General features: G+C 42.5%; 1 protein-coding gene across 4 annotated transcripts in view; it reads left to right on the forward strand.

The window, feature by feature from the left end:
• Positions 1 to 25801, forward strand: part of ZC3H18 (zinc finger CCCH-type containing 18) — a 60324-nt gene that overhangs the window by 22468 nt on the left and 12055 nt on the right. For 3 of the 4 annotated variants that reach the window (XM_073308178.1, XM_073308177.1, XM_073308179.1), the window contains 9 exons: positions 1721 to 1869; positions 2174 to 2266; positions 2501 to 2658; positions 4647 to 4679; positions 7083 to 7200; positions 8558 to 8856; positions 21701 to 21901; positions 23114 to 23239; positions 24365 to 24466. In XM_073308178.1, the coding sequence (XP_073164279.1) occupies positions 1721 to 1869; positions 2174 to 2266; positions 2501 to 2658; positions 4647 to 4679; positions 7083 to 7200; positions 8558 to 8856; positions 21701 to 21901; positions 23114 to 23239; positions 24365 to 24466 (1279 nt within the window). The remainder of the gene's footprint in view (positions 1 to 1720; positions 1870 to 2173; positions 2267 to 2500; positions 2659 to 4646; positions 4680 to 7082; positions 7201 to 8557; positions 8857 to 21700; positions 21902 to 23113; positions 23240 to 24364; positions 24467 to 25801) is intronic. The other variant, XM_073308180.1, reaches the window with a different exon arrangement.

Here is a 25801-nt window from a genome sequence, read left to right on the forward strand (position 1 = left end):
CCGTCATCAACATGGACGCATGTCCCCTGGCGTGGTGGCTGAAGCATGAAGGGATAAGTGAATCTTCAGCACATCTGGCACATAAATATCTTGCGACGCCAGCTACAACAGTGCCATGAGAAAGCCTGTTCTCACTTTCAGGTGACGTAAACAAGAAGCATTATCTCCTGCAAATGTAAATAAACTTGTTTGTCTAAGCGATTGGCTGAACAAGAAGAAGGACTGAGTGGATTTGCAGGCTCTAAAATTTTACATGGTTTTATTTTTGAATGCCGCTTTTCTTGTACATAATTCAGCATTTGTAAGTTCAATTTTCATGATAAAGAGATTGCACTACAGTACTTGTATTAGGTGAATTGAAAAATACTATTTCTTTTGGTTTTTTTACAGTGCAAATACTTGTAATCAAAAATAAATATAAAGTGAGGACTGTACACTTTGTATTTTGTGTTGTAATTGAAATCAATATATTTGAAAATGTAGAAAACATCCAAAATATTTAAATAAATGGTATTCTATTGTTTAACAGTGTGATTAAACACAATTAATTTTTTTAATCGCTTGACAGCCCTACTGGAAATATTCAAATATATTATCCTCTCTTAATGAGTGAAGTCAGTTTTATAAAGTTCCTGAAGGGGGCACACTAACCCTCTTAGAAAACATGAAAGTACCAAATGACTCAGGTTAACTTACTCAGTGTTATCTTTGATCACATATAAAGCTCACAGTTAACTTAGTGTCCTGGCAATGGACAGCCTTGGAGACCGAATTCCCCGTTAGCACAGAATTGATACAACACAGACAGTGTCAAAGTAACTTTCCTTTGTGTGTTGTCCTGCCAATGTGTCTCCACCTTGACTTGGAGGGACCACCTTTAGGGGTGAGAATGTGGTTAAATTTCTGTGTTCTGTTAACTTTTCATCGCTGATGCTGAGACTGCCAATCAAGGTTGCAGTTATAGCAGTGGTTGTGTGACACAGACACCTATCAGGATCTCTACTGAAGGTCCATCAAATGATTTCATGTGAGCAGCTAAAGGGAAAAGCAAGTTCTGTTACCTACTAACCTGAGCTAAATTTAGACCAGGAAGTAGCCCATATCCCATTACAAACACCTGAGTTCCCCATGGGTACGATAACTTCACCTAATCCACTGAAGCATCGTAAGTGGACTTTCAGCGGAGCCGATGTGAAACTTTGTCTCTGGCCCCCTGAGAATGTTTCTCCTGCTCCTGTGCAGAATCAGCTATTAGACGCGCTTGGGTTATATTTTTCCTCCCTATCACCAGACTGTGTATTTAACTCAGACTGATGCCTTTAAACTTCTTGCTCGGTTATTTAGTTTTGAGCTATAAAAGTTCCTAACTATGCTCTATGCACTTTTTACTTATAAAAGTGCACACACAACTCTCTGGATCACTACCCACATAAACAGCCCTCCCACCCTACCAGAGTAAGTGTCTTGGGTTTTTGCTCACACATGATCCCAACTGAATTCATCTCGCAGGGAAAGCCCAGGCAAAAAGGCTTTGCGGGGTGCCCTGAAAGTAAGTGACGGTGGACCAATGTGGGGAGCAGAAAGGTCATGGCTCTGAAAATCAGAGATGTTCTCTCCTGGAAGACTTCAGATAGTTCTGGAGCTGAACAAGATACCAGAGCTTCCAGGTATTTGACTATTCTGTACAGCATTTTAATGAGATTTCTGTGCTTTTTCACAGGTCACTGTACTTGGGGAATGAACTGTAGGTTTATCCATCCTGGTGTGAACGATAAAGGGAACTACTCCTTGATCTCCAAACCAGACCCTTTCTCACCCAACGGCGCTCCTCCCATTGGCCCTCACCCACTGATGCCAGCAAACCCTTGGGTATGAACACACCGGTTTGCATTTGTTGCTTCTGCATTTTTTGCTTGTTTAGATCTGCAGATACATTGCAGGCGTTGAAGGATTTGTTTTATTTGGGCTGTTAACTTAGCAAAATCAAATGTTCTTCTGGGATGCATAATTCTTAAGAAGGCCCTTTTTACAACCTCTAGTAAATGCTAATAACTTTTCAAGTGTCTCCCTACCGATGTTTCGCCTGGATATTCGCTAACGTTCACAAAGCACCATTTTCCAATTCTAATATCAGCCTGTGTCTTTTTCCCTTTCCTTCTCATTTTTCTAACAGGGTGCACCTGTAGTTGATGAAATTTTGCCCCCACCCCCTCCAGACCCTCCAACAGAAAGTGCCTGGGAGAGAGGACTCCGGCATGCTAAAGAGGTAAAGCTTTCTGATTCATCTTTGTGAGCTAACAGGATAATGACATATTACATGTTTTGTTTCAAGTAGATATCCAAACCCTAACTGTTCATGAGAATTGAACAGAAGAGGGACAGGTTAATTAGGAAGCAGATCCCTCACTAGTGCTGATGTGCTATTAGTAAGCTGAACTTTGCCCTCCATGCCTCAAAATTGTTGCTTCCTTAAAAAGCTTTTCATTGTGCCTTGTGACAGGTATTAAAAAAGGCAACAATGAGAAAAGAACAAGAGCCTGATTTTGAGGAGAAGCGGTTTACGGTGACCATTGGAGAAGACGAACGTGAATTCGACAAAGAGAATGAATTTTTCCGGGACTGGAATTATCGCATCACTAGAGATGTCCGAGATCCAGCGTAAGATGTGGCTTTGTGCATGTATCCTTGCTTTTTGGAGTAGATGAGTGGGAAGTAATCCCTGAATGTCTGTTTGCAGTTAACCTTTCAGTCCAATTGTGTAGAAATACACAGCCCTCTGAAGATTAGCCAAATGTATGTAACAACATCAGAAACATGCCAGCAAAAACTGATAGGCCCTACTGTTACTTGGCACGCCTCAGCTTGGTCCTAGTTCAAAACCAGTTTTCCTTCTATGCTTTTTTAACTTTATTCCTTCAGAGTACTTTGCTCTTGTTTCTTCAGAGCCTGATATGCCAATTTGATTGTCGTCTTGCATGTTGCATTTGTCATGTTAGTTTGGGCTACTGATTTGTGTTCCTTTTGGTATTTACACAACTCAAACATACACTAAAAAGTGAATATCGTGTGTGTACACACCAATACCCTGCATCACCAGAGCAGCAGTGACACCATCTTGACTGGGTTAATGCTCACTGTAAGTCTAAGGGCAGCAATCATGGTTGGCATGGCACTAGATCAGCCTCTGACATCTTAGTCAGCCCTTGATTAATCATTTGATAGGTCACCAACCAGAAGACTTAACCTACATGCAGTCAGGACTTGCAGAGTGGGAAGATTTTGGGAATGGGAAATGTCTGAAACATCAAACCTGCAGGATTTTTGTGAGGTAAAACTAAGTGGGAGTGATGGAAACATCAGTCAGCACCCTGCTTTGGGGACTGGAAGCAGTTCACGGCTCTCCAGTGTTTCTGGCTGGCTGTAGACTCCGGCAGGCAATATGACACCAGTTACCTTTAGGAGTTGGTTTTCTGGGTCTTTTTTAAGTCATATGGACTAGAAAATAATTTAAAAACATTAAGGCATAAGTTCTGCAGGAACTAAAGGGTAAGCCCTGGTGTGTGTAGACACCACACCCACCCACCCACCCACACACACACACCCCCTACAAGAATGCATTTGCCAAGCCTTGGTTGCAGCTAGTTTGAAGGTGGAGGAAATGAAAACATAAGAGGGGCAAATGAAACTGTTTGGTTGTTAGGTGCAGATTTGCCCTGGAATTAAATATAATTCCTTTTCCACATTTTCACCATGAGAGGGACCATGCACCCAATTCTGCAGGTGGTTGCAGAACAGTAACTCCCTATATACAGTAAAAGCTAACATCAGTCATTCTGTAACCTGCTTTTATTTGATTCTCATCTTAGCATATCTGCAACATTCCTCAAGTGGCATGTGACCAGGATTCATCACCAAATTTGGTCCGCTGGTTGGATCATTAGGTTTCCCGGCCCAGGACGGGTACTGACAGGGTGCACAACATGAACAACTGATCCATGCCCCTCTATTTGATTCTGAAAAACTTCCACACGTAACCAGTACATGTTGTCCCTAATATTAACAGGTTAACTACAACGCCGGTATTACAATTCTTAAATATCTACGTAGTCAAAGCCTGGATCAATAATTTCAGCCTGGGTTTTAACATTGTGTAAAACCTGTCCTCTTAAACCTACAAATAGTCAGGTTATTATTTTACAGTATTGAAGTAGTACTCAGCAGAGACCCTGTCAAGAACAGTGCCCCATTTTGCTAGGCACTTGTACTCTCCTTAAATAGTTAGTTTAACCTTTTACTTGTGTGCAGCAGAGTTGAACAGAATTCATAAAACTATAATGAATTGAGTGCTGAAAAAGTGATCATCCGATTCATTCGGGAAATTCAAGAGGAACAGTTCTGTCTAACCAGATTGATATAGGACATAACTTTTTCTCCTTAGTAATCTTTGTATGTTGAGCCATTAAATTTAACTTGGAAAATGTCAGCAATTTTTAAGCCCTTAATCATTGCAAGAGCAAAGTAACATATCGCAGCAAATCCTAACTATTGAATATTTGGATCATCATGTTGATAGCTTGATTGTTTTGTGACATACAAAGATGGCTAAATAGTTCATGAATTTTTTTTTCTCTTTTGAAAAATTATAGGGAGGTGGACGTCAAAGAAAACGTTAACTATGGGTAAGTGGTGGTTTGCTGATTTCAATACTGTACCAACATTTTCTGTAAGAAAATGAAAATGTTCCCTTAATTTTTCGTTTCACTTTTTCAAATTTCCTAGGCTACAGGCGATTGTCACAAGGTTGGTTGCAGCTGATCAATTGTTTGTGTATATTTCATTTTTGGATACTGCCACCTGTTGGCAGCAGACTATAAAATTTGAAGTTATGTCCTTAATTTTTATAAATACACCTAGAAGGTAAAACAATTGTGTGTGTTTCTATAACTACAACTTTACATAAATACCTTATAGGGAAGGGAGTGGAGAACAATGGGGGAGGGCTGGGTTAAAAAGTCAATTTTTCCCTTTAAAATTCCGTTCCTGAACACCAGGAGTCACTGAACCTGTTCTCTGCTAGCGGTGCAAGAATCTACAACTGAATTCAGTACCTGGTACCTGTAATTTGGAGCTGTATTATAAGTCGTCAGCATCTTCAGGCAGAAAAGTGAAAATCTTAGCCTATGTAAAAGTGTTGAAATAAATACATATAATAACTTGGCACCCAGGATAGCACTCAGATCTCACTCTGCCCTAGCTTTTTGGCCACTTATATTCTACGGAGGGGTGGTAGTGGTGCTGTTACCCTTCCTATCTTTCAGGATGGGCTACTGAACTGAATATGGGATTGGAAGACAGGAGCTCTTGATTTCTAATCTTGGCTTTGCCACTGACTCCTGTGGCCTTGGAAGTTACTTGAACCCTTATGCCTGGGGGAATTCGGCACTAAAAAATTTAAAATTCGGTGTATAATATGTTAAAATTCTGTGTGTCTTATTTGCCAAAATAACACAATATAATCACATCAGTTTCGATTATTTTTATGATTTATTGCAAAATATCTGTCAGCATGTATGTCTGTAACAGCAAAAAAGATTTAAGAAATATTTTTTGACAGTTTCCTTACTAGGCATATTATAACAGAACTTTTAGAAGTAATTCATTTAAAGTACAGTACAGAACTGTATTTCCTGCGCCCCACAGAAGCAGTGCAAAGGCTGGGGGGATTCGGGGTAACGGAGGAGCTGAGGGAGAGGGAAGTAATTGCTGGGCAGGAGTCTGGGAGTGAACCTGGAGGGTTTTTGGGGGTGGCTGGGAGAAAGGGGGACAGGGGAGGAGGAATTGTTAGGGAGGTGGCCCTCCCCCTGGCCTCTCCCATTCAGTCAGGCACATCCGTCCAGTCCCCATGCACTCCCACTCAGCCGCTCCTCTCCCCCCTTTTACTATGTGACTGTGCATCCCCACTCCTGTTCAGTCCCTGGCTCAGTTCTGTCACCCCACTAGTTCCTGTGCCCCTGCCCCAATCTGTCTCCCTCACTCCCTTCTGAACTCCAGTCTATATGACCCCCAGCAGCCCCGTGTGTCCTGCGCTGTCTCTTCTCCACCTGCCGTGCCTCCTCACCTGGCCCTGCGGGCAGGGTGCCATGAGGAAAGCGGCCTCTCCTCCTCTCTTTCCATGGCTGGCTGTTCTGGCCCTGAGTCAGCTGCCCTTTCTTCTGGTGCCACAGCAGCCCCTGGTGTGTGAAAGGTGTAATTGCAGCACCTCCCTAGCAGATTGTGTTTTGTGAAAAGAAAATTTGCAGGGGACCATAAATTCTGCGCGTGCACAGTGGCACAGAATTCCCCCTGAAGTGAACTCTGTACCCATTTTCCGATCTGTAAAATAAGTATCATACTGGCTACCTGCCATCTGATTTGCAAGGATTAGTTATTATTGGGTACATGCCATAAAGATACCAGGTAGTATTAGTAAAGCTGTTCTAACGAAGGAAGCTTTGCATACTAGAAGACTGGTGGCTTTTAGACACTTTGCCCCATAAGAAAAATGTCTGCGTGTGGCATATTTTTCTCTCACTAGAAAGCTCTGCCAACATGCTTGTTCATGGTATGTTCACAAGTGTCATAGACACATCACATCTGCGGACACAGCAGTAGGAGACTCCAGGGTCTGTTCTACTTTCCATGTCCCTGGGTAACCTCCCTTGATGGGAGCTGCACATGTGCACTGAGGAGAAAATATGCTAAACCCTAAATGGGGTGGGGTGGGAAGTGTGCTCTGTTACACCAACATAAATATACGAAATAACCTTTGTAGAAATCAAATGAAGTTACTCTAGATTCACCCCAATTGAACTGAGAGCAGAATTTGACCTGTAGAGTTATGTATGTTTGAGAACATGCTTTTCTAAGTTTTGTTTTATTGTAATATTTAGAAGCTTTCTGAACCTCTTCCCAGATGCATATAAGTTAATCTCTGAATATTTTTCCCTGTCAATATGCTTAGCGTTTTCATTTATAAATGCAACAGTTTTCCTAATGTGCAGATGATATTTACCTATTTAATCTTCTCCCTTTTCTCAATGTAGGCTTGATTCCTATACAGATCCCTATTATGATTATGAAATAGAACGGTTCTGGCGTGGTGGGCAATATGAGAACTTTCGGGTACAATACACAGACCCAGACCCATATCGTAACTACAGAGTAAGTAAGGTAACATGCACCCTTTCCTAAGCTTTGCATTCTCTCTTCCTCCAGGTACTTCACGTACGTTTGTTTTAAATTACAATATAGGAAGTATGTTAGCATTAGATTTTTTTCCTCTTTTGGCAGACTGTGTAGACAAGACTTTTCCTTAATCTCTAAAAAGATTCAATCATTAATTATTTATCTAAGTTCTGTCAATGTGCAGAGTACTGTACAAGACAAATATACTGGCCCTGTCCTGCTGAGTTCACACTCTGCCTTTTCGATAAGGCCGAACTCAGTGGCACAAACCCCATCTGAATGTGTGTGTTCGATATCCTTTGTCATTTACATTTGGGGGTGGAGAAGGCATTTGACAGATGGGGGTAGTATTTGGGGGCCTTGCAAAGCAGTGAGTTTAAAAGAGGGATTTGAATGAAGACCAGTCTGCATGAACATTGTCCACTGGGACAGAAAAAGAAGGATGGATTTGGCTGTGTGTGTTGTCTACACAAGTAGACTCTCACCAGGATAAATGGGTATTTAAGAAATGTAATATCCATTACTATAATTGGGCATTGCGTACAGCTGTCACTTTGCATTGAGATGAGGGAGACAGCAGCTTTCACTGGTCTGCTGCTAGAATCCAGGGGGCATCTCCTTGTTACATTGTTGCACCCGACTTGCTCGCAGAATGAAAGCTCAGAGTGTTTTCATTGAAAATGTTCTTATTTCCATTCCATATTCCAAAGGCTGTATTGGCACTTGTTGCCAGGCCACAGAGTGCAGTGCCGTGGGACGCATTGGTAACGAGAACTAATTTTGCCCAACGCTAAGCTTTTCCGCTGTATTTGTTATACAAAAGAACAGCAGTAGCTGTTTTTTTCCTGTAAACTTAAATAATAACTTTTCTAAATCTGAACATCTCGGAAGTCTGAAAGTGGCCAGTCCGCAGTGCAGTTTTTGGTGCTATGTCATCCGGTTATTTCTATTATGCTTATTTGCAAAATTCAGGAATTGCTAATGGGTCAGTGTAGCAACTTGATGCAGTGATCTTCTCCCTAAGATAGGTGAACAGCCACATACATATTACTTTCTTCTCAAGGGAAGCCTTCTAGATAATGGACCATGGTCATCTTTGATGACTCTGTTGCCTTTATTGAAGTTAGATGAACCTGATGCTGTGTTTTATGTCTCTTTGTTCTGAAACATTATGGCAAACACAAACACCATTTGTCCCCCTGATGCCCTGCTGTAACTTTGGCGAGCTAGTATAATTCTTTCCAATTTGAGACTTTAAAACCTCACACTTTCATTAGTGAGGAGATGTAACCATGGAAATGATGTAAAAGTGTCTTTTGTTTTTTTATACAAGGAAAGAGAGAGAGAACGGGAAAGGGAAAGAGAGAACCGGCAGAGAGAGCGGGAACGGGAACGAGAGAGAGAACGGGAGCGGGAGCGACGACAGAGAGAGAGAGAACGAGAGAGGGAACGGGAGCGTGACAAGGAACGCCAGCGAAGGAAAGAAGAGTGGGAGAGAGAGAGGGAGCGAGTGAAGAGAGATGAAAAAGACAGACAACACAGAGACCGGGACAGAGATCGGGACCGGGACAGAGAGAGGGAACGTGAAAAGGAAAAAGAAAAACCAAAGCCTAGATCACCGCAGCCACCGAGGTATGTGCTCCTCTACTGATGCGTGGTTTTGTTTGGTACTGTTTTAACTGTGGATTAACCAGAGACACACCAAACAGGGAGAGGGGATGTATGCTCTTTGGATCTCTATCGTCTGCTGCCCGAAGTGGGAAAAGCAGTCGTTCCAAGGGATGTGCGCTAACCATAGGGAATATGCTTTGCCAGCCCATAAATGGAGCTAAAGCAACGTCCGATTAGAGCTTCAAGGGCGTTCACCATTGCTGGCTGTACAGAGAGAAGAGACCTTCTGGGTGGAGGTGTTCAGGGTGTCTTTGGTGCGTACCCGGGAGGAGTCTAGACTGTGTAGAGCTGTGGAATCCAGAGCCATGGCAACGGAGTTTTGTGAGCCTCTCGGAAGTCTAGCTGGCTGCGCACAGGACATGGAAGCATTGACATCGGCTCCTTCTGTGGCCTTGGCAAATGACTCTTGGCAAGAATCCAGGATGGATTGGGCATTTTTATAGATAACAAAAATATCCAGTGTTCTAGTTAATACTAAAAACAGAAAGGGGATTGGAAGGCATGTAAAGCCTCAATTTTCAGGGATTAAGCCAATCTCTGTTATGAATTAGGATGAGATTTCCTGGTGCGGGGGAGGGGGCTACTCAGATTGGCCAGTTGCAGGGTTTCTTGCACCTTCCTCTGAAACCTCTAGTGCTAGCCACAGTCAGAGTACTAGATCCTGCATGGGAATTCCTATGTTCCTGTTTCCCAATCTGTCAACTAAATTACTGCCTACAATAACTCACAAGTGGGTTTGGATTAATTGTAAAGCACTTTCTGTAAATATTAGAGCTGATTGGGGAAAAATATAGAATTTTCATCCCTTGGGAAATTCTGATATTGCAACACCTGTTTTCATCCTATGTCAGAGAAAAAATAAAATATCAAAACCTTTTGCAAAATTAAAAGTTCAGTAAAACTTCAATTAAAAAATGTTGAAATATTTGGGAAATGGGTGGGAGATGTAGTCAAGGAGCAAGGCCCATGGGGGAAATGCATGCCTGAGGGACCCAGAACTGCATCTCCTGCGATGCACATGTGGCTGAGCCACAATGGTGCCTCAGTCATAGAGACTGCAGTGCATCATGGAAGAGTTAGTCCATCTGAGGAGCTGGGCCTCTAGGGATGAATTGAGACCATGAGTGACCCAGAACTACAACTCCCACGTAGTGCTGCTCTGCTTCAAGTAAGTGCAGAGATTAATGTCGACCCAACCCAAAATGAAACACTTTTAGATTTTCCTGATAGAAAATTCTGATGTATTTTTAAATGAAATCCCATTTTCCAACAGGAAAACATTTTATTAAGAATCTTTCTACTATCCCTAATAAATACTAAGTGTTCCAGTATGTTATCAATATGGTTATATTAATGTAAAAAACTGCAGTTAAAACACAGATGTTAGAAGTAACGAATATAAATATGCCGTTTAATTACCTCAGTTGCCACTCGTTCATCTTAGGCTGCTGGTTCACATTCGCGCTAGGTCAGTGATAGCCAAGATCTTGTTATCTGTAATTGTTCGACTCATGATGCAAGTTGATTACCTCACTTCTAAAATGCTAGTGTTAGTCTGGTTTGTCGTGACTGATCTTATGACCATGCCCATGGGCACAGATGTGAGACTACAGACTGAATGGTGCCATGGAGACTAAACTACCTTCTGTGGCACTAGAGGTAGTTCTGCCCCAAGTCAGGGGTAGGATGCCCAAGGACTTGCTGGGGATAACTATGGCACTCTTCACCAATCTTAAATTCAATTACCGCCTCCTCCTCAAAACCGTTCATGGGTCTGAATAGTGGACGCTATCACCATAGCAGGAAGGTTAGGCTCATGGTCTTGCGGTACTCTTCTTGATCTTTACACGCTTTATGGATTTGATTTTTCCCAGCGAACAACCTCTCCTGATTCACAGTGATCTGTGAACTACATATCAACTCCCTAAACCAGATTTCTTCAAGATAGGTCTGTGTCTGATAAAGAAAGAAATACACCAGGGGAAGCTGTGTGTGTTCCTGGCCTTATTTTCATCTGATACAAAGCACACTGATCCAAACGGTTCCAATAATCTGATTGCTTTTGGCTCAATATCTGCTATTTCTAGGAACTGTTGATTGACAAATCTACTCATTCATACCCATTCCTGTCTCAGCCAGTAATTACAAGAAATAGATAAAGGTCAAGCAAAGCTTCGCTCAGAAGTTACGGGGAAAACCAAACAGGAACTTGTTTTGGCTTCCTTTGTAGGTTGGTTTAAAACAAAAAACAAAAACAAATCACCTCTCCAAATGCTAGAAATGAGGTGGCTATTGTGCTGTTTTCAGCGCTAGCATTGTTGCACATAGTATAGATGTAAAATTTAATGCTTTAAAATCTGACACAAACCCTTAAATGAAGGGTTATAACTGTTTTATAAGGTAACAGATATGGAGTGAAGCAATAGGAATATTTAACAGTAAGCTGCTGTCTGAGAATCTCTTTATCTTGTTTCCAATGGAGATGATGCTCCAATTGAAGACTCCTGCAGGTTAGAAGTACTCTTATGTAAGCAGTCAAATCCCCAGTTTCTGCTGTTTGGACTCTCCTCTTGATCCACTCGCTCTGTTACATGTACGAGGGTTTGGGTTTATTGGCAGTAGAAAGAGAAATGCAGGAAAGCAAATAAAATAAAGGAAGCTGCAGGTTAAATCCTAGGGATTCTTTACACAGGAGATTGCTGCACGGCAAGCCAGTGTGCGACTACAGCACAGTAGCTTGCCGTGCAGTAACATCCCATGTGGATGCTGCTACAGTGTTCTCAAAGTTCGGTAATGTGCTTTGACATGCTGCTGTTTGCAATGCACATTTAAAGTGTGGTTGTAATCTGAAACACGAGCATATTTATATAAATTTGCTCTTACACATTTTTGCCAGCCCTTTAAATTCCACCTAGCATGTAGTGATCCTGCCCCAATAAGAATTCAACCAACTCCCTACCTCCATTACATACAAATAACTCAGCACTATTTATAGAACTGAGTTCTGATTTTGCTATTCTCTGAATAAACCATTTACAAAGTTTAATACATAACATCTTAGCAATTGCTTCATTTTTAACCTTCATGCCTCTCCCTCATAGGGGAAGTAATTCTGTGCTCTTAGTTTATTTATAGACTCTTGTGCTTTCCCTAATGTGTTAAATCACAACCTGTTGGCAATTCCAGCCTCTTTCGTAGTTCTTGGCTGCTGATATTCAATGCCTCCCTGTCACGTGACTTTTTGACGTTGAAGACTATTGGCGTTCCAAGCTCATATGAAATTCCTCAGGCAGGCAGTCATCAGGTAGCACTCTGGCAGGCACTGCGGCAGTGAAGCCGGACATTGCATAATAAACAGATTCCCATTTCCAGCTGGAATGTGAATAATTCTCCTTGGCTCATTCGTGACTAAAGAGCTCTGAAAGCCCAGTTCCACAGAGACCATGCCAAAAGCATGATGCAACTACTGAAATATTAAGGATCTTTGCCGTTGGTGTACCAAGGACAACTATAATTACTAGTAAATGGCATTCAGTGCATTAACACAGGAGTTTCCCCAAAGGAAGTTAATAGAACAGAAACTATGACCAGCAAAATGTAAGATGGAAATTGAGAGGGATGGAAGAGGATTTGAAGATCAAATACCCAGAAACGTAAAAACAAATCTGACGCTTCAAGTATTTGGAGTCTGGTGCAGTGGCCCCCCTGGCAGCAAAGGGAGTGGTTGAGAATGGTGATGCTGCTAAGAATCGTTACATTGGTCTTCACCATGGGGGATAGTTATAACCCTTTTTCTAAAATGGATAGTAAAAGCGAATATTGAATGATGTCCTCTTAGAGTCCAGGGCACCAGAAGGGGCCATTGTGATCATCCAGTCTGATCTCCTCTACAGCACAGGTCAGATAACTGCCCCAAAATAATTCCTAGAGCAGAGCGATTAGATGTTTTTCTAAAATTGATTTAAAAGTTGCCACTGATGGAGAATCTGCCATGACCGTTGGTAAATTGTTCCAATGGTTAATAATTCTCACCATTAAAATAGTCACACCTTATTTCTAGTCTGAATTTGTCTAGCTTCAACTTCCAGCCATTGGATCATGTTATACCTTTCTCTGCTAGACTGAAGATCCCATTATTAAATACTTTAATTTGATATTAAATCAAGTCACCCCTTAACCTTCTCTTTGTTAAGCTAAATAGATAGACTTAAGGAGCTTAATCACTATAAGGCAGGTTTTCTAATGCTTTAATCATTCGTGTGGCTCTTCTCTGAACCCTCTCTAATTTATCAACATCCTTCTTGAAATCTGGACCCCAGAACTGGACACAGGATTCCAGCAGCAGTCACACCAGTGCCAAATACAGAGGTCAAATAACCTCTCTGCTCCTTCTCAAGATCCCCCTTTTTATGCATCCAAAGATTGCTGTAGCTCTTTTGGCCACAGCGTGTCACACTGGTGTCACACATGTTCAGCTGATCATCCAACACAACTCCCAGATCTTTGTCAGAGTCACTACTTCCCAGGATAGAGTCCCCCATCCTGTAAGTATGGCCTATATTCTTTGTTCCCTGATGTAGACGTTTTACGTTTAACTGTATTAAAACATATACTGTTTGTTTGACCCCATCTTACCAGCGGTTCAGATCACGCTGTACCAGTGACCTGTCCTCTTCATTGTTTACCAGTCCTCCAGTTTTTGTGTCATCTGCAAACTTGAGCAGTGATGATTTTGTTTCCTTCCAGGTCATTAATATAAATGTTAAATAGCATAGGGCCAAGAACCAGTCCCTGTGGGACCCCATTAGAAATACCTGTTCAATGATGACTCCCCATTTACAGTTATGTTTTGAGACCAATCAGTTAGCGAACTTCTAATCCATGTAGTGTGTGCCACGTTCATTTTATGTCTTTCTAATTTTTAATTAAAATGTCATCCACTATCAAATCAAATGCCTTACAGAAGTATCAGCACTGTTACCTTTATCAACCAAACTTGTAATCTCATAAAAGAAATCAAGTTAGTTTGACAAAATCCATTTTCCATAACCCATGTTGACTGGCATTAATTATATTACCCTTCTTTAGTTCTTTATTAATCAAGTCCTGTGTCACCTGCTCCATTATCTTTCCCGGGATCAACATCAGGCTGACAGGCCTATAATTACACAAGATTATCCTGTTCACTCTTTTTAATTATTAGCTTTCTTCCAGTCTTCTGACACTTCCCCTGGTTCCAGACTTACTGAAAATCAACATTAACAGTCCAGCAAGCTCCCCAGCCAGCTCTTTTAAAACTCCTGAATGCAAGTTATCTGGACCTGCTGATTTAAAAATGTCTTACTCGTGTAGCTGCTGTTTAACATCCTACCGAGATACTAGTGGACTGGAAAGAGTGTCATCGTATATGACATGACTATATCGTCTGGTTTTTTTCCAAATACAGAACAGAAATATTTATTGAACACTTCTGCCTTTTCTGCATTATTATGATGATTCTGCCATTTCCATCTAGTAATGACCCAATACCATTGTCAGGATTCTTTTAGTTTCTAGAATCTTTAAAAACTCCGTATTGACCTTAATTCTGCTGGCCATAGATTTCTCCTGGTGTCCTTTTGCTGCTTATATCAATTTTCTCAGTACCGCAGGACCAAAAATTAAGTCCTCCACCCAGCTTCCCAGACAACTCCCTCCAAAAAAAAATCCCTGCTAGATTTTCAGTATCACCCCAAAAAAATACAAATGTATTTGTACGTTTATGGAAATCTTGAGCTACTTTGTGATCCGAGATGAAAATAACTTGTATCGTGACAGTTACTCTCTGTGGTGGGTGCATTAGAGAATAGTGTAACTTTCTGAGTTTAGAACCAACCAGTGCAGTTGCATCTGGTCACCCACAGTGTGCAAACTGGAAAGTGTTAGAATAGGCTGATCCCAGAAGAAAGTGGTTCAAAATAAGGCAATGCAAACTGAGCGTGATTCACAACTGTGAGACACATGCTGTTGCAACCTGTCAGAGCTGGCATTCAGCAAGAAGAGTTCATAATTTTTAGTGCTCCTCGGTCAGTGTTGTCTTTCCTAGTAGGTCTTGGTTAACCACCTCTGCATTGCTGTTTGATTTCAATTGCTTTTGTGTCCTTTCTGGGTAGATACTGTGTATTCTAGCAGCTGGTATTATCTCAGAAATGCAGCACAATATTCTATTGTAGTCAGTAACAGGATTTCATCCTAATATACAAAATTGTGTGACGGGCTGGGGTTTGCATCTAACATCCCTTTTTGTTTTGTGAGTAATCTTAGCTGTCGTGTTGAAGCATTGCTAGATTAAAAACTTCTAAACATTCCATTTTAAAAATCTCACATTTTTGACAAACGTAGACTGTTAATGATGATGTAGAAAATGTTTCCTTGTTCCTATTTGTTTTCTCTGACACTTTATATTTTAGCCTAGGCACGGAAGATTGGCTAGTCAGTGTCAGTTCTATTAAGTCTGCCTCAAAGTCAAGTTCATGGACTAGCACACCGCTGCAATGTTGCTGCAGAGAAATGATTTTTTTAGAATTAATGGAACTTTTAAAAGGTTTCAGTGAAAACGCTTCCATTGACGGTAGCTTTTGTTAAAGTTTAGCATCCCTGTAAAGACTTCCTACCTATACAGGCTTGTCCACTACTTTCACAATAAAAACGAAAGATTTTTGTGAACATAAGCTGGGATCAGCAAGTGGCTTGTGTGACTTGAATGTGGACCAAAGGGAGTACCTAAGAGGACCTTCTCTTAGTAGCCGTTCAAAGCTGGAATTACTAGAAAGAATGTGTGCCGCTCTTATAAAATTACTGTAAAGAATGAGGCAGAGTGACTAGACACTTTCACTTGTACCCCCGCAACGGAGAAGGCTGTAGCTCTAAAGTGTCAAATACCCAGCCCGCAAGACAGGTCCCGTTTCCTAAATATATTTATACCAGTCTCGGTGATAGATTCCGATTCTACAGCATGAAAGCGTTTGCTTTATTGAATTTTAGAGTTTGTCCTTTGTGGTTTTGAAGAAAAGCTTCCAGACACGATGGACATAGTTCTGTCTTGGCCTGAAATGCTCCAAGAGATGCAAACTGTTCCCATCCATTTCAGTGGCACATTAACATTTATAATTGATAGCACTGCAAGGAACAGATTTTCACACCTGTGCCCAAACTGGGTAATTGCACATGCAAATGACCAAATTTGAAGTCATTAATCTCCCATAGCATACTAAGAGACTTAAAAATCTGGTAATACACATCTATACAGAGCTTAATTTTATATATAAGTGACTGTTTTATATATATATAAAAACATATTTTTATGTGTTTTTATATCTATAAAAACATATTTATATATGTTTTAAGTGACTAAACCTTAATGGCTGTTCAGACAAACACTTCCAAACATTCCTTGGTTTTTATTTCCTGCTGTAAAATTCCATTGTACGTTGCTGGAGAATGTGTGCTGATATCAATGCACTTTAAAAGTTTACCTTCCTGCTAGAAAATAATTATTTTCAAATAATAAAGATGGAGTTTCCTCTTTCAAAAATGGAAATGTAGGTACACTTCAGAACAATAGCCCTGAAGCTTTTGACATCCCTTGGTATTGTTGTGTGATAAGATTGCATTACCTGTGGTAGACTGATGTCATGTGTGGGGGAGGGGAAGGAAGCACTTTCTCTAAGTTATTTTCCTGGCCTTAGATTAGAAATGCTTACAGTAATTTGCATAAATACATTGGGGGGAGAACTTGGGGCACGAGGTCAGACTTCCTCTTTTAATTTCCTCATGGATTTAAATGACATGCTTCAACAAAGTCCTAGAATTGGATTGTTTGAGAGCTGCAGATTAAGCTGTGTGCAGTGGTGATCGGCAGTCTGACCGCATTTCCAGCATGGTTAGCTTTATTCCGTGTTCTTTCCCTGGCAAAAACAAGCTCAGCCTGACGCCTTTTCTTGATCACCACAATTTGAAATTCCAAATTAATGTGTCTTCCGTTTTCTACAACTGACGTCTAGTCACTTTAGGGATTAATCGAAATTAGAGATGGGAAGGACCTATTAAGCCATCTGGTTCTAGTCCATCCCCCAGGCAGTGCAGGATTGTTCCCTGTTGTGATTTAATTCTCTGAATGTAGTTGGGCGGTAAACTCCAAACAGGTGACTCTGACTGCTACTTAGGTTCACAAATGCTCCACAAAACCAATGATATACCTGAGAGACGTCAATGATATTTTCATCCTCTGGACCAGCGACGTAAACTCCCTCATAGATTTCCACCACAGATTCAACAACCACCACCCTTCCATTCAACTCTCTCTGGAACACTGCCACACCAGCATCAACTTCCTGAACAACGCAATAGGCTTCAACAATGGAACTCTACAGACAGCTACATACAACAAACCCGCGATCACCACATCTGCTTTCATAGATCCAGTAACCACCCTAAACGCACCAAGAAATCTGTTATCTACAGCCAGGCACTCCAAGGAGAAAGTCCGAGATATACCTAAACACACTCAAAACCGCCTTCACCAAACAGGGACACTCGACCAGAGAAGTTGATCACATCATGCAACAGGCCATCCAGATATCCCAAGAGAACGTGCTTCAATTCAGAAATAAAACCTCTTCCAACTGCACATCCATAGTTGTCACCCACCCCACCCCCCACACACACACTGGAACCCGTACGGGGTATCATCAAACTACTATAACCCATACTCGATGGAGTCCCCATCCTGAAAGAAATCTTCCCTAAGCCCCCTCTTCTGGCCTTCAAACAAGCCCCCAACCTCTCCAAGCTCATCATCACAAGCAAGCTCCCCACAGACCAGGACACACCAACTCAAAGTGCCACCAGACCCTGCCAGAACAACAGCTGCAAAACCTGCAGGCATATCTCCACTGCTACAATAATCAACACACACACCCCACAGCACCTTTCAAGATCTGTGAGTCCTGCACATACCTATCACAACTTGTGGTGTACCTCATCCAGTGCACTAAATGCCCCAATAGCAACTAGGTGGGTGAAGCCAGACAATCACTATGCACTCAGTTGAACTCATACTGAAAAATAAGACAAGACGCAAACACCATATCACCCCCGAGGCTTGGTTTACGCTACCAACTTAACTACATCGCTCAGGGGCATGGAAAATCCACACCCCTGAGCGATGTAGTTACAGCAACCTAACCCCTGGTGTAGAAAGTGGTATGTCCATGGGAGGGCTACTCCCATCAACGTAGCTACCACCTCTCAAGGAGGTCGAGTCCCTACGCCAACAAAAGAACTTCTCCAGTTGGTGTAGATACCATCTTCGCTACTCACTACAGCGTGGCAGCTGTGCCCCTGCAGCACTGTAAGTGTAGGCGAGCCCTGAGCGATGTAGTTGTACCAGCCTAAGTTTGTAGTGTAGACCAGGGCCAACACCCGAAGAAGAGCTCTGTGTAAGCTTGAAAGCTTGTCTCTCACCACCAAAACAAAATACTACTTCCCCCACCTTGTCTGACTTACATTCACCTGTTTCTCAGCCCTTGTCTTCCCCAGACAGCTGTCCTAATTTAACTCTGTTTAGAAATTGATTTAGTTAAATCTGGGCAGCCGCCTTGTATAAACACTCTTACATTGGTTGGAGTGCCTGATACCAATTTACCAGAAGTAATTCCTAAGTGAAAAAGAATGAAGGGGCCTTCTAATATGTACATTGAGGCTTCCCTGGGTGTTTCTTTACTTAGAGGTTTCATATTTCAGGTCAGTGGAAACTTGAGGCCCTCGCTACTTGAGGTCACTCAAGATTTTAGGGTGCTTTTTTGCAAAAGAAGGGTTTTTCCTTTTATGTCCTGACCAAATTCCAATTTGGTTAATTATGTTCTGGTTCCTTAATAACCTCATGCGGCATCAGTTGGAACAGACTTCTTAAATTGAGCTGTACAGTCACTTGGCTGTGTGCTTCTAACAGGGCCGGCTCTAGGTTTTTTGCCACTCCAAGCTCCGAGAGCACAACTGCCCAAGCAACAACAAAAAAAGCGGGGGTGGCCGGAATGCCGCCCTTGGAATTGTGCCGCCCCAGGAATTGTCACCCCAAGCATGTACTTGCTTTGCTGGTGCCTAAAGCCAGTCCTGGCTTCTAAACAATCACTGCGTTCCACCTCAGCTGTAGCTTCACTTCAGCAGGGGGTGAATAGATTCTTTTGAATGTTTATATTGATGAATAAATCCTATTTTTATTAAATTCTACAAACTGGAAGATGAGGAGCTCATGTAACTACAGGATGATCCATGTGCTATAAATGCAAATGACGTACATTCTGCTTTTCATTTTGAATAGGGCAAATCTGAGGGAATCCACAGGTTGATAAATGGGCTAACTGAATTATGGCTTAATAAGTATGAGCCATCCTCCTTTGTCTTTCACCCTATCCCCAGCACAAAACAGCAAGACGGAGCATTAATAGTTAGCACGCAGATTTCCATTGGAGCAGAACAAACCTCATCATGAAAGTCTCTTGATAGTGGAACAGAAGTATTGCCATGCTGGATATTTCAGTAGTGAACACATTAATGTCCCCCTGTCTAGGATATACAGCGACTTCATATACACAGAGCACCTTATGTGGCTGGTATCCTGGAGAGAGGAGTTACTATCAGAGTGCATGGTCAAGGTTCATGCTGACTACTTTACTGCAAGCAGACTTGTAGTTCCCATTCTGTGTGGTATCTCTGTGCTCTATGAGGCATAAAGCTGCAAGACACGCTGAAGTTTAGATCAAATATGCCTAAAATCCCATGCAAGCTACCCTGTCTCTGATTACTTTCTCTCCATTCACCATTCACTGTGCACCTAGAGTCTTTCCCTGCTGTGACCATCTTTCCTCACATCATGAGCCAGCAGCAGTCTGAGATGAGTCAGCAACCCTCTTGAAGCCACAAAGAGCTGGCTTCTTTTATTTCTCTTCACTGCCTACATGCCAACACTACCATGGAGTACATGGTGTCTTGTATGTGTGTAAATCCACTTGAAAACACAGCAGGGTAGGTTGCATGGGCTACTAGCCTCAATAACTGGAATGGCTTTCATTTAAAGAAAGACTGGGTGTAGTTGAGATGTAGCTGTTGAACAAGTGTAGGCTGAAGTAGACCTGAGAAAAAGGAGTGTCCTTAGTCTGGTAAGAATTTTTGTAGCCTGTTAGCATAGTTTTGAATGCTGGCTGTCAGATATCCCTGCAGGATATTAACTGGACCAGAGCCAGGACTAGTTGATGATAGAGAGTTGAACCAGTTTGCTGGGTGTTACTATACGTTGAGTAAGCAGGTAGCTCTTGAGGAAAGACTAACCATGGAAATGCCCACACAGAAGCATCATTTCCCCCTTGGTGTTCACCTGGCTGTATGCTCACTGCTGAGTCAATAACAGAAGCATATATGGAAACCAGGCTTCCTGTTGTGATTTTTTTTTTTCCAGGCAAAAATCCTCTCCAGGAAGTGTAAGCAGGGAGAAAGCACTGTATCAAACTAGGCCATAGGTGTATGCAGCAGGTTTGCTTTCTTGGGCTTACTCAGTCCAAGCTCGTGCTCAGTGTGGACGATGTGCTGTCTCTGATGAATCAGAACCTGGAGTCAGTGACTTCGTGTCTTTTGAGAATTCAGTGGGTGGTTTCTTTCAAAAAGCTCTTGAGAGTGAGGGTTAGAGTGCTGTAGAAGGGTGAAACACCCTTGAGTTGAGATCTTTGGTAATCTTGGCACCTTGGCCTCTGAGATCTAGCAGTCCCTGGACAGTTTAAAATAAGATTCTCAGTAGACTAAATTCAGTTATGAAGTGGTAGATCTGGCACTGCAGATTACACGCACCCAGCATCACCTTGCTATCTCCCCAAGCCACCTGGGGAACAACTGGGCCAACAGACCACGTGGGACCCTGGGGCAAATCACTTTAGGTGTGTCTACACTTCGATTAGACACCCGCGGCCGGTCCATGCCAGCTGACTCAGGCTGCAGCCAGAACTCTGGGATCCTCCCACCTTGTTGGTCCTAGAGTCTGGGCTCCAGCCTGAGCCCGGACATTTACACTGCAGTTAAACAGCCCCGCAGCCTGAGCCCCATGAGCCCAAGTCAGCTGGCACGGGCCAGCCACGGGATTTTAATTACAGTGTAGCCATACCCTTTGTGCCTCTATGTCCCATCTGTAAAAAGAGGATAATGCTTCCTTTCTATTGTCCTCTGATTTGTTGGTTTAGACTGTAAGCTCTTTGGAGCAAGGACTGATTCATACTATGCATCTGTACTAGACCTAACAAAATGGCAACTCAGTTCCTAACAGTACCAGCCAGGGCTATCAAAATACAAATAACAGGCCCTGCAGTGGTCAGCTAGGTCTCGGGAATAAATGCAGAGAGTCACGGTCAGATGCTCAGATATGGTTATGGACGCAGTGTGAAAACCTAGGTCAAGTCATGGTTTATCACCATGTCCACCACTCACCTTGCATTAAATAGCGTATATCAAAGAGTGGCATTGGAAACGGACAGTAATGCTATATGGAGGGATGGAACAAAAGCCTAATACTGCTCTGCATACCTGTCCTAAATGATCTGCGTTCTGTGTAAATGCTGTACAAAAGTCCTGTCGGACTGAGCCTGGGGCTGCAACCGTGAAACAGATGAACATGAGAAATGAATGTCTCCCTTGCCATCAAGTTTTACGTTGTATTACCACTTGGAAGATATTTATACATGTGAGAGAATGCCAGGTAGTTAAAAACATATGTATTTTCCAGCCGTCAACCTGAGCCACCAAAGAAGGAAAAGGAGACAACTACAACCACCAGCTCTCAGTCCAAGAGAGCAGATGAATGGAAAGACCCATGGCGCCGATCCAAGTCGCCCAAGAAGAAACTTGGAATGTCTGCCTCTCCCAGCCGTGCACGCAGACGCCGGAAACCCTCTGCGTCATCAGCATCTGCCTCTGGTTCTTCCAGGTAAATGGAAGCAGGGGAGACGGAGGGAGAGCGAACACGTGAGCCTCCCTTGGATTATTCCTGTGATATGGTTACCTGTCCAATAGAGCAGCCATTTCGACGGGCACTTGCAAGTCTTGCTGGTCTGTTAGAGCACAATTGAATATTTCCATGTACCATTCCTAGACCTGTATAGCAGTGGGAATGGGGTGCAAGCAGGTGGTAACAGGAGGAGATGAGGCTTGGAGCACTGGTAATTGTAAACACTGGTGTGGGACACATTGGTTTACAGCTTAGTGGGTTGCAACAGTGAACTGTCATTGGGAGCAAGAGGAAGTCTTCCAAGAAGCAGCTGTAGGTAGTGGACTACCCCAGAAAATTAGAACTTGAGTGAAGTTCAGCTCTAGTCACTAATCCTTGCAACAGCTGCTGGGGGGTGGGGTATGTGGCCCATATAAATCAACCTAGCTCACTCCAGGGGTAGCAGCGGGAGGGTTGGTGATAGGAAGGGTGTGCTCTGAGTGCTGAAGGAGAGTCTGGTAAAAGCTGGGAGCATGGAGACTGTGGAGCCCAGGAGCCAGGTCGAATAGAGCCATAGAGGACAGAACAGCCCCGTGGAAAGCAGGTACTGAATCAGGGAGAATTTGGACACAGGCTTGAGCCTAACTCCCTTTACAGATTTGAACTTTGGGTTTCCAAAAAGAAAAAGGACCTCAAGCGAACTTGAGATACACAGAGCACGCCAAACTGATATGATTTGGCTCTGAAACGGGTATAAAACACTGATAAGATAAATCCCAACATACCTTTATCTTAAGAACTGCTGCATTCTCTGGATTCCTCCCCCCACTCAGATCAGCAGTGGTCAGGCCATCCTGGCCCACCGGGGAACAAGCTGGTGGTGACGTGGTTGAAGATCATATAGAAGAGCTGGATTCTGAGCTGCCCTTTCCCAAAAAGGGATGGAGAGTCACTCGGGCAGAGGAAGGTGGTCAGCCTGTTCCAGATGGCTGGTGTGGTGGTTGCAAGAGAGCCCTCTTCATCGAAGCAGGAAATGAGGGGCGTGGGGTGCAGGGAGAGAGATTATAGATCTATAGGGTAATATGTCCCTGGATTGGTCTTGAAGATGGGGGTGGGAGGTTTGAATGATGTTCAGGAGAGTCCCTGAAACTAAACAGTGAAAATGAGAAATTTTGTTTTCCCCAAAATGAGTTGTTAATCTTTTTCTTCCAGGTCGTCTTCTCGCTCATCCTCCTATTCTGGTTCTGGTTCTTCACGATCTCGTTCCAGATCCTCTTCCTACAGCTCCTACTCTAGTCACTCTTCCAGACACAGTTCTTTCTCAGGCAGCAGGTCAAGGTACTGTTTCTTTGGCTTCTAATGCAACAGCTGCAACTTTCTTCTACTCACCAAAATAAATAAATAGGGTGCTTAGTTTTAAAATCTTTTCTTTGTGTTTCTCAGATATTAAAAGCAGATACAAAACCAGTATCTGAAACAAAAATAGTCAAACCAACGATGATCTTAAACAGCAAGATCAGCGTATAAAGATAATTACTGGGAACTAAAATACTGGAATAATTACAGACCATGCACTGCCTCTATTTCAAAACAGTGTTTAAAATTTTCTCACCAAACAGCTCCATTCAGTGGACGGGCCTACTGCTCTCTCTGTGGACGCTGTTGTTCGTTGCTTCTTTCCCACTGATACTTTCTGTACCTCCTGTTCATACACAGTAGGTCTGAAAGAATCATCTTCACTGTTTAAAAGACCTGGAAATGAAAGTCTTGCAAAGTTGTTAACTAAATTCTGTAATTTTTTAATGTTAGTTGGTTGAGTTACTGTTTAAGTGCCAGTCCAGGAAATAACTTCTGCACTTGGCTCTCTCGGCTTTGCTATACTCTGCTTGATTGTTCCCCTCACGTTTCAGGAAATCGCAAGAGCTTAATCCGTTCCCCAGTCTTTTTGCTCCTATCTAAGTGACTGTAGATTGCATTTGGAGTGTCTCGGCCAGAGCAGGAATACATGGGACTTGAAATAGAATTCACACTTGCAAGCATGATCTCATCTCTAGTTTCTCTCTCAATAAAAACCCATTTGGTGTGCCTGCCTGTGGACCTGAAGCCTGAAATGGAGTATGGAGGACTTGGACCCAAGCATTAAGATGGAATAGCTGAGAGCTAGTCACTTTCTGGCTAACATCCAATTTGTGCCTCAGAATTCCTATCTCCCATACTGGCATCTAGAGCAGAGGGCAGGTAGGACACTAAGAGAACAAGTTTTGTCCCACTAAAAGTAGTCCGTGCAATATAGCCACTTAACCCAGGGAAGGAGAAGGTACAAATAAGAAGAGGGTACTCCCCACACCTGAAAGGCCTGGAGACCACAAGTGAGAGAACCTTTCTGCGATCCCGGGGACTGAGTTGAATGATGTACACCTTCTCTTCCGCCCAGAGCTAATCTTTTTTTATTTAATTGCCCAGGTCGCGATCCTTCTCATCTTCCCCTTCACCTTCCCCAACGCCATCTCCACACAAAGCGCTTGTGAAAGCTAAAGGGGAGCCTGCACCACCTGCTGGAAAAGGGTAAGACTTCTTGTCTACTTGGAAGAGATGGTGTAGGAGAGCCCTCAAACTGTAGTTTCACCTTGGCCCTTAAAGGGTCCCGGGATACGATTCTGACTTTTGGTTCTGAAATCACCCACCCTACTGAAAACTGTAAATACAGAACGTTATTTGTATCGATTGACACTTGCATTTAAGTCTTTGATTAATTGTATTCCCTTAATTGTATTATAGTTCATGTACACAAGCTACACATATGGGTATATGTAAATGGTCCATATGTACACACAGACTGATTTGTAAATTGGGTGTGTACAGATACGAAATCTGAATGACACTCTTGTAGAAGGGTTTCTGTGATATAAAGCATGTGACTAAAGCTAGTGTGTATTACACATATCATTAAACTAGCGAGCAGAAATATAGCTGTATACAGTTAGGGTGTGTCTGTTTGCAAATTCTTGGGTATGAATTAACACAAGTACAATAGCTCTGTAAACGTAAAATATTTGTTTAGTAGCTTATGTCACCCCTTGTGCTTTTTTTAATAGGCCTATATTTCATATTTCACCCACTTCTGTCACACTAACATAGTACACGTGGTTATCCTGGGGAATGTTTCTCTGCTATATGCTGAGGTCATTGTTTTTAAAGGTGATATGGAAATTTTTCCAAAAGTTACAACTTGGAGGTCAGGCTGAATGCTCCAGCAGGGCACATGACTACTTCAGCCCATTTCTAATTCAGTATTTACTCACTTTCCTGAGCCCATGGCGTGCCTTCTGATGGATTGAGTCCCATGTGGAGTGATGCCTTTATATGTTCTCTTCTGGTAATATTGCATCTACTGCAGAACAGCATTGCAACCCCACAGCTGCCTAAAATGGCGCGTTTTCTTTTCCTGGTCAAACATAGCACGTATTTAATATTTGTGTTCTGCAGGTTATAAAATAAGAATATGAAATAGGTAGCAAAAGGGAGAAACTAACAGCCTTTGCAGCCAGCCAGCTCCGCTGCTGGTTAATAATGGGTGTGACATCACTATCACAGTGAACGCTGGACAATTGCCAACTATTATGTAAGTGATTGGCTCATCGTGGGCCTGAAGAGGAGTAATGCTGGAAATGTGCTGAAATGACCCCTTTCCTATTTGGTATGTTCAGTATAAAAGCTTAAAGGCAATGCACACGTCTGCTATTTACTGCACACTGTAAAGTGCAAGATTAAAAGTCTAGGATCAGAGTTTCAAAATGAGGCATGCACAAATCGATGCATACATTTGCACGCAACCTTAGCATGCAAACGTCCAGTACGGGTAAGCGAACCGGTTATTTGCACACAAATTAGTTCTGTGTG

This window comes from Lepidochelys kempii, chromosome 12 (genome assembly GCF_965140265.1).
Source record: "Lepidochelys kempii isolate rLepKem1 chromosome 12, rLepKem1.hap2, whole genome shotgun sequence".
NCBI classification, from domain to species: Eukaryota; Metazoa; Chordata; order Testudines; family Cheloniidae; genus Lepidochelys; species Lepidochelys kempii.